Raw genomic sequence first — 11,105 nt, 5'->3', positions numbered from 1 at the left:
TTTTTTTTTTAATTTTTAGTGGAGATGGAGTTTCTCCATGTTTGTCAGTCTGCTCTTGAACTCCTGACCGCTAGTGATCCACTTGCCTCAGCCTCCCAAAATGCTGGCCAATTTTTGTATTTTTAGTAGAAATGGGGTTTCACCATGTTGGCCAGCTGGTCTCAAGCTCCCACCTCAGCCTCCCAAAATGCTGGGATTACAGGCATGACCCACCGTGCTGGGCAAATTTGTGTATTTTTGGTAGAAATGGGGTTTCACCATGTTGGCCTGCTGGTCTCAGACTCCTGATATCAGCTGATCCACCCACCTCAGCCTCCCAAAGTGCTGGGATTACAGGCGTAAGTCACCATGCCTGGCCAGGAATGTAAATTTTTGTAAACCTTTAACATATTTAATAGGCTTTCCAAAATAAAATTTCAGCTTTAAAATTGTCTTTTCTGACTTTGAATTTTGGGATGCTATAGAGGACTTCTGAAGCATCCAAAAGAGAGGTAAATGGCAGTATCTGACATGTTTACTTACATGGGAAGCATTGTCAAAATAAAAAATAACGTTTCCTTTGGGAGGTCGAAGTGGGTGAATGACCTGAGGTCAGGAGTTCGAGACCAGCCTGGCCAACATGGTGAAAGCCTTTCTCTACTAAAAATACAAAAATTAGCCAGGCCTGGTAATGAGTGCCTGTAATCGCAGCTACTCAGGAGGCTGAGGCAGGGATAATTGCTTGAACGTGGGAGGTGGAGGTTGCAGTGAGCCGAGATTGAGTCACTACACTCCAGCCTGGGGGACAGAGCGAGACCCCATCTCAAAAATAATGATAATAATGCCTCATCATCTTCAGGTTATATTTTAGTGAATGATATTCATATATATTTCAAAATTGTATGGGATTTCTAAAATTCTAATATGTCTGCATATGCTATCAATCATAATTATGGTTATCATGCTATTATAAACAACAGAAATAACTAAATTTTTTTTTCTTTTTTTTTTCAGGATGGGGTTTCATCATGTTGGTCAGGCTGGTCTTGAACTCCTGACCTCAGGTGATCCGCCCGCCTCTGCCTCCCAGAGTGCTGGGATTACAGGCATGAGCCACTGCACCTGGCCTAACCAATTTTTTTTGTATACAACTGCTAACCTGGGCCAGGCACGGTGGCTCATGTCTGTAATCCCAGCACTTTGGGAGGCCAAGATGGGTGAATCACTTGAGGCCAGGAGCTCAAAACCAGCATGGCAAACATGGTGAAACCCCATCGCTACCATAAACACAGAAATTAGCCATACCTGGTGGGGTGTGCCTGTAATCCGAGCTACTCAGGAGGCTGAGGCAGGAGAACCTCTTGAACTCGGGAGGTGAAGTTGCAGTGAGCCAAGATCACACCACTACACTCCAGCCTGGGTGACAGAGTGAGACTCCATCTCAATAAATAAATCAATAAAACTGCCAATGAAAGTAGAACAAAAAATTAACTGAATACCAAAAAAATGCTTTGCCAAATTTTTATGATAAACCAGCCAGTACCAAACTTGTTTAGATATACAATTTGGTTTTTTATTTTTGTTTTTGAAACAGGGTCTCACTGTGTTGCCTAGGCTGGAGTGCAGTGGAGTGATCTCCAGTCACTGCAACCTTCTCCTCCCGGGTTCAAATGATTCTCCCACCTCAGCCTCCCAAATACCTGGGATTACAGGTGCATGCCACCACGGCCAGCTAATTTTTTTGTGGGCGCACCCGTCCTAGATATACAATTTGAATGAAATCTAAGGTCTAAGTCAATTTACTTATGATAACCCATTAGTTATCAGTGCTATGCACCTCACTTGGAGAAACAACCGGTCTTCAAGAGCACAGAGGTCCAAAGTTAAGCATGGACTCACAAAGAACCAGAATGGCCGCCTTGTTCTTCCTGAGTCCTTAAAGCGTTTGTTATTAAAGGTTCTGCGTTCCATGATGAGTCATAGAAAAGATGAAATGATCCAAATTAAATATGTATTGGTGTGGTGACTTCTAAATTGCTAAAATAATTTATAACCAGTGTTTGTTTCGTCAAATCCGTGTTCCTGGGAAGACAATCAAGGCTTCAGATGTATTTGGCTAGTCATGGGACATTTACACGTTGCAATTGTCATTTTCAATGTATGTTTTCTGGTTGCTTTCCCATGCAAGAAGGCTGATATTAAAACAGTAGGTCATTATGCTACAGTGTATTTTCACCAGGTAAAGAAAGCTTTTTAATGGCTCACTGACTGTGGACAATCAACCCCTTCACAATCTAGAACCTGAGGACTGGATCTTCTGAGAACGTCAGAGACAGACTGTCCTTGACATCCACACTGCCACAAAACTTCAGGACCTTGAACTTTGGGTTCATAGTCTCACAACAGGGAAGTTTCTTCCCAGAAGAAGATGGCATCCTTGATGTGGACAGCTGTCCCAAGATCGTGGATCAAGACTTCTTTTTTTTGAGACAGATTCTCGGTCTTGTTGCATGGGCTCAAGTACAATAGTGCAATCTCAGCTCACTGCGACCTCTGCCACCTGGGTTCAAGCAATTCTCCTGGCTCAGTCTCTTGGGGATTGGCTGTACTTGCAATCCCCAAGTAGCTGGGATGACAGGCGCCCACCACCATGCCTGGCTAATTTTTTTGTATTTTTAGTGAAAACAAGGTTTCACCATGTTGGCCAGGCTGATCTCAAACTCCTAACCTCAGGTGATCCACACACCTCAGCCTCCCAAAGTGCTGGGATTACAGGCATGAGCCACCGAGTCTGGATTTGAGACAGTCTTTTTCTGTCACCCAGGCTGGAGTGCAATGGCACAATCTCGGCTCACTGCAACCTCTGCCTCCTGGGTTCAAGTGATTCTTGTGCCTCAGTCTCCCAAGCAGCTGGGACTACAGGCGCGTGCCACCATGCCTGGTTATTTATTTTTTTTTTTTTGAGATGGAGTTTTGCTCTTGTTTCCCAGGCTGGAGTGCAACACTGTGAGTGCAGTGGTGTGATCCAGGCTCACTGCAACCTCCATCTCCCAGGTTCAAGTTATTCTTCTGCCTCAGCCTCCTGAGTAACTGAGATTACAGGTGCCTGCCACCACACATGGGGAATTTTTTTGTATTTTTAGTAGAGAAGCGTTTCATCATGTTGGCCAGCTTGGTCTCAAATTCCTAACCTCATATGATCCACCCAGCTTGGCCTCCCAAAGTGCAGGGATTACAGCTGTGAGCCACCATGCCCAGCCTCTAATTTTTGTATTTTTAGTAGAGACAGTGTTTCCCCATGTTGGCCAGGCTGGTCTCGAGCTGCTCACCTCAGGTGATCTGCCTGCCTCAGCCTCCCACACTGCTGGGATTACAGGTGTGAGCCACCACACCTGGCTTCAAGGCTTCTCTACTATCATGAGACTCTTATCTTTGAATATTTTCTCCTTGCTTATGCCCCTATGAACAATAGAAGTGGAAAAGGGGTCTGTTCTGTGCACTTAGAGGGTATACTTTTATTTGTGAAGGAGTTTCCTGCCAGCCCTATACATAGATAACTATATACTTTGATAAATAAAAGATGAAGGATGGCCAGGCGCGGTGGCTCACCCCTGTAATTCCAGCATTTTGGGAGGCCGAGGCCTGCGGATCCCAAATTCAGGAATTTGAGACCAGCCTGGACGACATGGTGAAACCCTGTCTATATTACAAATACAAAAATTAGCCAGGCGTGGTGGTGGGCACTTGTAATCTCAACTACTCAGGAGGCTGAGGCAGGAGAATCGCTGGGAGGTAGAGGTTGCAGTAATCCAAGATTGTGCCGTTGTACTCCAGCCTGGGTGATGGAGTGAGACTCCAAATCAAAAAAAAAAGATGACAGCCCAATGTAAGTGAGAAACTTTAATGTGTATACATTGCCTCATAATCAGAAACAGAACATTGGTTTACTCCTCTTAAACCATATCATGCGTTAAAGAGATCATTGCCAGGAGACTCTTCTAGAAGGGCATCAACTGTTAGATTTTTTTTTTTTTTTTTTTGAGATGGAGTCTTGCTCTGAGGCCAGGCTGTAGTACAGCAGCACAATCTCTGCTCACTGTAACCTCCAACGCCCTGGTTCAAGCAAGTTTCCTGCCTCAGCCTCCCAAGTAGCTGGGCTTACAGGCACACGCCACCATGCCCAGACAATTTTCGAATTTTTAGTAGATACAGGGTTTCACCAGGTTGGCCAGGATGATCTCGATCTCCGGACCTCATGATCTGCCCACCTCGGCCTCCCAAAGTACTGGGATTACGGGCATGAGCCACTGCACTCAGCCTATTAGATTCTTTTTCCATGGTTTGGAGTAAAAGAAGTAATAATTAGAAATATATCCATTGGGCCGGGCACGGTGGCTAAGGTCTGTAATCCCAGCACTTTGGGAAGCCAAAGCGGGTTGATCACTTTAGGTCAGGAGTTTGAGACCAGCCTGACCAACATGAAGAAATCCCATCTCAGCTAAAAATACAAAAAATTAGCTGGACATGGTGGTACATGCCTGTAATCCCAGCTACTTGGGCAGGAGAATTGCTGAACCCGGGAGGCAGCAGTTGTGGTGAGCCGAAATCATGCCATTGCACTCCAGCCTGGGCAACAAAAGCAAAACTCTGTCTGAAAAAAAAATAAATAAAATAAAATAAAAATAAAAATAAATATATCCTGTCCAGGCGCGGTGGCTCACACCTGTAATCCAAGCACTTTGGAGGCCAAGGCGGGCGGATCACCTGAGGCCGGGAGTTCAAGACCAGCCTGACCAACATGGTGAAACCTGTTTTTATAGAAAAAAGAAAAAGAAATATATCTGTTGGCTGGGCGCAGTGGCTCACACCTGTAACCCCAATACCACTTTGGGAGGCCGAGGGGGGCAAATCATGAGGTCAGGAGTTTGAGACCAGCCTGATCAACATGGTGAAACCCCATTTCTACTAAAAATACAATAATTAATCACATGTGGTGGGGCATGCCTGTAATTCCTGCTACTCAGGAGGCTGAGGCAGGAGAATGGCTTGAACCAGAAGGCAGAAGTTGCAGTAAGCCGAGATCGCACCACTGCACTTCAGAATGGGCAACAGAGTGAGACTCTGTCTCAAAAAAAGAAGAAAGGAAAGGAAAGAAAAGAAAAGAGAATTATATCCCTCATGGGCTGGGCCTGGTGGCTTACATCTATCATCTTAGCAGATCTCTTGGGAGATCTGCTTGGCCAATATGGTGAAACCCTGTCTCTACTAAAAGTATGAAAATTAGCTGGGTATGGTGGCATGTGCCTGTAATCCCAGCTGTTTCAGAGGCCGAGGCAGGCAGATCACAAGATCAGAAGTTCGAGACCAGCCTGGCCAACATGGTGAAACACCGTCTCTACTAAAAATACAAAAATTAGCCAGGCATGGTGGCACATGGCTGTAATCCCAGCTACTCAGGAGGTTGAGGCAGCAGAATGGCTTGAACCTGGGAGGTGTAGGTTGAAGTGAGCCGAGATCACACCATTGCCCTTCAATCTGGGCAACAAAGGCAAACCTCTATCTCAAAAAAATAATAATAAAAATAGAAACATGGTAGTGGCTCACGCCTGTAATCCCAGCATTTTGGGAGGCCAAGGCGGGCAGATCATGAGGTCAAGAGATCGAGATCCTTTTCGCCAACATGGTGAAACCCCGTCTCTACTAAAAATATGAAAGGTAGCTGGGCATGGTGGCGCGTGCCTGTAGCCCCAGCTACTTGGGAGGCTGAGGGAGAAGAATTGCTTGAACCCGGAAGGCAGAGTTTGCAGTGAGCCAAGATCACGCCACTGCACTCCAGCCTGCCAGCAGAGTGCGAGTCCGTCTCAAAAAAAAAAGAGAAATATATTCCTTGTGATAGGTGCTATAGCAGATTATATTGTAAAGGCTGTAGTAACACAACAGACTTTAAATTCTCTTGTGGCCAGGTGTGGTGTCTCATGCCTGTAATTCCAGCATGTTGGGAGGCCAAGACTGGAGGATTAGTAGGTCAAAAGTTTGAGACCAGCCTGGCCAGCATGGTTAAACCTTGTCTCCACTAAAAATACAAAAATTAGCCAGGTATGGTGGCATGCGCCTATAATCCTAGCTACTCAGGAAGTGGAGGCAGAATTGCTTGAACCCAGGAGGTGGAGGTTTCAGTGAGCCAAATTCACGCTGCTGTACTCCACGATGGGCAACAGGGCAACAGAGCAACAGAGCAAGACTCTGTCTCGGAAAAATAAAAAGAGAAATTCTGTTTTGAAGGTTATGATAGAACTGACTGAACAGAGAAGTGTCTGTGTATCTGCTGGCACTCACGGCCTATGGAGAAAACATCAGGTATTATACAGATTCAGTTGTAGCAGATTAACAAAGAGACTGCTAACCAGGCTTGGTGGCTCACGCTTACAATCCTAGCACTTTGGGAGGCCAAGGCAGGCGGATCACCTGAGGTTGGGAGTTTGAGACCGGCCTGATCAACATGGAGAAACCCTGTCTCTACTAAAAATACAAAATTGGCTGAGTGTGATGGCGCATGCCTGTAATCCCAGCTACTCCAGAGGCTGAGGCAGGAGAATTGCTTGAATTCAGGAGGCAGAGATTGCGGTGAGCCAAGATTGCACCATTGCACTCCAGCCTGGGCGATAAGATCAAAACTCTGTCTCAAGAAAAAAAAAAACAAAACTAAAACTAAAAACAAAGAGACTGCTTAGTTAAGTGAGTAGACTCTTTAGCTCATTCTTTGATCTAGTTGATTTTGGGAGGTTTGGTTTATGGGGACCCTGGGTAAGGGGTAGATTGCAAACTGTTGGTATTATCCCCCACAGAGTCATAGTAATAGTGTCCCCGGTGCACGGGATTCTCTCAAACGTTTTAAATGCTTGAATGCAGTCATCTCTGGAATGCCATATGGTCTCTCATCAACTGAAATGACAAGAGCTGAAGGAAATGTGTGACCATGAGGATGCTGTAACCTATGAATGATGTGCTGAGACCAGAAATGCAAAATGACGGTAACTGAGAGTGGCTCTAAGGCCCAAGTTTTGGTCACACTCTTGCTTAACTGACAGCCTGACCAAAAAGGCAAAATTTTCTTTTCTTTCTTTCTTTCTTTTTTTTTTTTTTTTTTTTTTAAAAGAATCTCAGTCTGTTGCCCAGGCTGGAGTGCAGTGGTATGATCTCAGCTCACTGCAACCTCAAGTGATTCTCCTGCCTCAACTTCCTGAGTAGCTGGGATTACAGATGCATGCCACCATACCCGGCTAATTTTTGTATTTTTAGTAGAGCAGGGTTTCACCATGTTGGCCAAGCTGGTCTCAAACTCCTGACCTCGTGATCCGCCCACCTCGACCTCCCAAAATGCTGGGATTACAGGCACGAGCCACTGTGCCCAGTGGGAATTTTCTTGAACAAAATTATGGGAGGTCATGTTTTTGAACTGAGCCCATGCACTAGGTCCCAACAGACCAAAACCAAACCAAAATGGATTCACTTGTGCTAAGAGTTAAAGGAAACACATGGATCCTAGAACAGACCACAGATGAGGATTTGTTTTTCTCTTGCAAATCTGTCTAACAAACATTCATGACAGCACAGATTCCACCCCCTGAAGTTCCCATTAAATCTCTTTTTTTTCTTTTTTATGAGACAGAGTCTCACTCTGTTGGCCAGGCTAGCATGCAGTGGCACGATCTCAGCTCACTGCAACCTCCACCTCCCGGGTTCAAGTGATTCTCCTGCCTCAGCCTCTCCAGCAGCTGAGACTACAGGCATATGCCACCACACACGGCTAATTTTTGTTTTTTTGGTTGAGACAGGGTTTCACCATGTTGGGCAGGCTGGTCTCGAACTCCTGACCTTGTGATCCACCTGCCTCAGTCTCCTAAAGTGCTGGGATTATATGTGTGAGCCACTGCGCCCAGCTTCCCATTAAATCTTTTAACCAAATTTATTTCCTCTTGCCTACAGACCATCAACCTTCAGATGATCATCCAACAAAGGTTCCAGCAAGTTCCAGGTGAAGACACCACCCCTGGCCATCAAGGAGTTACTCTGCCCTCCACTAAGAGCAGGGTGAGAGTTCTGTGATCACCAATAGGTAGGGACTATGTGCCAGGCCAGCATGAAGAAGTTACAGAGGAAAGACCATTGGTCCCTCCACCTCTCATAGAGATTTATGGGGATCACTATCTCTCAGGGGGGAAAGGAGGCAGGAGAATAGAGTCTGGAGGCAGAGAACCTAAGCCGATTCATGCTGACTTTCTAGAACCAAACCAAATGGAGACACTTCAGCTATGACAGGAAATATCCTTTCCATTTACATAGGACATACCCTTAGCAAATGACTTTGCAACTTTACTTCATCCTCTTCGTTTACATAGCACTTACACCAAGAAAACAATGGAAACCTCTAGAGGGTATTTAAAACCCAGAAAGTTCTGTAACCCGGCTCTTGAGCCCATATGCTCCAGCCACTCCCACCCTATGGAGTGGATTTTCACTGTCAATAAATCTCTGCTTTTGATTTTTCTTTTGTTGCTTTGTGCGTTTTATCCAATTCTTTGTTCAGAACACCAAGAACCTGGACACCTTCTACCGATAATACTTGGGCAAATCTTTTTGTTTGTTTCTTTGAGATGGAGTCTTGGTCTGTCACCTCGTCTGGAGCGCAGTGGTAGGACCTTGGCTCACTACAACCTTTGCCTCTCGGATTCAAGTGATTCTCCTCAGTCTCGCAAGTAGCTGGGACTACAGGTACAAGACAGTATTTCACCACGTTGTCCAGGCTGGTCTTGAATTCCTGACCTTGTGATCCACCCGCCTTGGCCTCCCAAAGTGCTGGGATTATAGGAGTGAGCCACTGTGACTGGCCCCCCTTTTTTTCGTATATATATATGTGTGTGTGTGTGTATATATATATATATTTATATTTATATATTTTGAGACAGAGTTTCCCTCTTATTGCCCAGACCGGAGCACGATCTTGGCTCACTGCAACCTCCTCCTCCTGGGTTCAAGTGATTCTCCTGCCTCAGCCTCCTAAATAGCTGGATTACAGGCATGCACAGCCATGCCCGGCTAATTTTATAGTTTTAGTAGAGACGGGGTTTCTCTATGTTGGTCAGATTGGTCTCAAACTCCCAACCTCAGATGATCCACCCACCTCGGCCTCCCAAAGTGCTAGGGTTACAGGCGTGAGCCATGGTGCCCAGCCTTTTTTTTTTTTTTTTTTGATGGAGTTTTCATTCTTGTTGCCCAGGCAAGAGTACAATGGGGCAATCTCTGCCTGACCGCAACCTCTGACTCCCAAGTTCAAGCAATTCTCCTGCATCAGTCTCCCAAGTAGCTAAAACTACAGGCATGCGCCACCACACCTGGCTAATTTTTTTGTATTTTTAGTAAAGACAGGGTTTCTCCATGTTGGTCAGGTTGGTCTTGAACCCCCGACCTCAAGTGATCCACCCACCTGCCTTGGCTTCCCAAAATGCTGGGATGACAGATGTAAGCCACGTTTATTCTGTGCCCAGTTTATTCCTGTTTTACAGATACTGTAGGTTCTCTGAGATTAACAGGAGATGATTAAGAATGGCCTACTAAAACTTGATTGGGATTACTGTTGGTAGGATTTATTAACTGATAGGCTTTATTTGATTCATCCGGGATCTCCTTTACTCTAGGGGATTTCCACTGCCAGAATGTGGAAGATTATTCTCCATTGACATTCAATTTCTCCACAGAACTCCAACTACCATTCTACGTCTAGTTTTGTTCCCAACCCGTCTCAGGCCAAGAGGATAGAATCTTAGCTGTCTGTGTTCTGTACCCACAAGGGGCATCCCATTTTTATGTATACATATACATGCAAATATGCATTTATATGATGATCATTAATTAACTGGGCATATTTGAAATGTCTTCATTTTTTTTTTTTTTTTTTTTTTTNTTTTTTTTTTGAGACGAAGTCTCTCTGAGTTGCCTAGGCTGGAATGCAGTGGCACGATCTCAGCTCACCAAAACCCTGGCCTCCCACGTTCAAGCAATTCTCCTGCCTCAGCCTACCGAGTTGCTGGGATTCCACAGCCATGCCACCAAACCCAGCTAATTTTTGTATTTTTAGTAGATACGGGGTTTCACCATGTTGGCCAGGCTCATCTCGAACTCCTGATCTCAGGTGATCCACCTGCCTCAGCCTCCCAAAGTGCTAGGATTACAGGCGTGAGTCACCACTTCCAGCTTAATTTTGTATTTTTAGTAGAGACGGAGTTTCTCCATGTTGGTCCGGCTGGTGTTGAACTCTCGACTTCACGTGTTCCGCCCGCCTCGGCCTCACCGCACTGGCCAAATAAAATGTTGAAGTAAATTCAGGACTACCCCTCCTCCAAGTCTTCTGCTCCTTTTGGGCGCCCAGGTGAGCGGGAGAGTGGCTGGGGGAATAACAACATCAAAGAAGCTCCTTTTGCTCCCTTACTCCGAGGAGACGTTCTGGTGCCTGACTCCTGGTCCTGTCCCCAGCGCCCTGGTGGCCTCTCGAGCCCCTTCAGTGACCAAGATGCAGAGATCAGGGCGCCTTTGCGCCGCCCCACGTGCCCGCCCCTAGCTGGCTCCGCCCGGCCCGGAGGAAAGGTGAGGTCGGGGGCAGGGCCGGGCGCGGCAGCCAGGATAAGGATTGGCCCGGCTTGGTGCCTCCCGTGGCCCGGTAGCGCGGTCCCACACCTGCCACCCTCCGATGGGGCAGCTACCTGTGTGCCTGCCAATCATGCTGTTCCTGCTGCTGCCGTCGCTGCTGCTGCTGCTGCTGCTGGGACCTGGCCCCAGTTTCAGCGAGGGTGAGTGAGGAAGGGGCTTTCCCTGCACTCCGGAGTTCCCGGGACTCCTCCTGCCCTCCCTAGGATCCCAGCAGCCCTGCCTCCCAGTCCTTCCCCAAGTTCCCAGGATCCCCACAGCCCCCAGATCGCTCTTTTTTTTTTTTTTTTTTGGGCGGGGGGTTTCGCCCTTGTTACCCAGGCTGGAGTGCAATGTCGCGATCTGGGCTCACCGCAACCTCCGCCTCCTGGGTTCAGGCAATTCTCCTGCCTCAGCCTCCTGAGTAGCTGGGATTACAGGCACGC

The 11,105-nt window shown here is 46.6% G+C and overlaps 1 protein-coding gene across 1 annotated transcript in view; it reads left to right on the top strand.

Annotated features, from left to right (window-relative positions):
- The first annotated feature begins 10,380 nt into the window (after positions 1-10,380).
- The window catches only part of PLA2G10 (phospholipase A2 group X), an 18,972-nt gene continuing 18,247 nt past the window's right edge, over positions 10,381-11,105 (top strand). The window contains exon 1 of the mRNA XM_017540014.2: positions 10,381-10,823. Coding sequence (XP_017395503.1) covers positions 10,724-10,823 — 100 coding nt within the window. The 5' untranslated portion in view covers positions 10,381-10,723. The remainder of the gene's footprint in view (positions 10,824-11,105) is intronic.

Source organism: Cebus imitator, unplaced genomic scaffold (assembly GCF_001604975.1).
Source record: "Cebus imitator isolate Cc_AM_T3 unplaced genomic scaffold, Cebus_imitator-1.0 Scaffold122, whole genome shotgun sequence".
Lineage (NCBI taxonomy): Eukaryota > Metazoa > Chordata > Mammalia > Primates > Cebidae > Cebus > Cebus imitator.
This window is presented reverse-complemented; position numbering and strand designations above follow the sequence as displayed.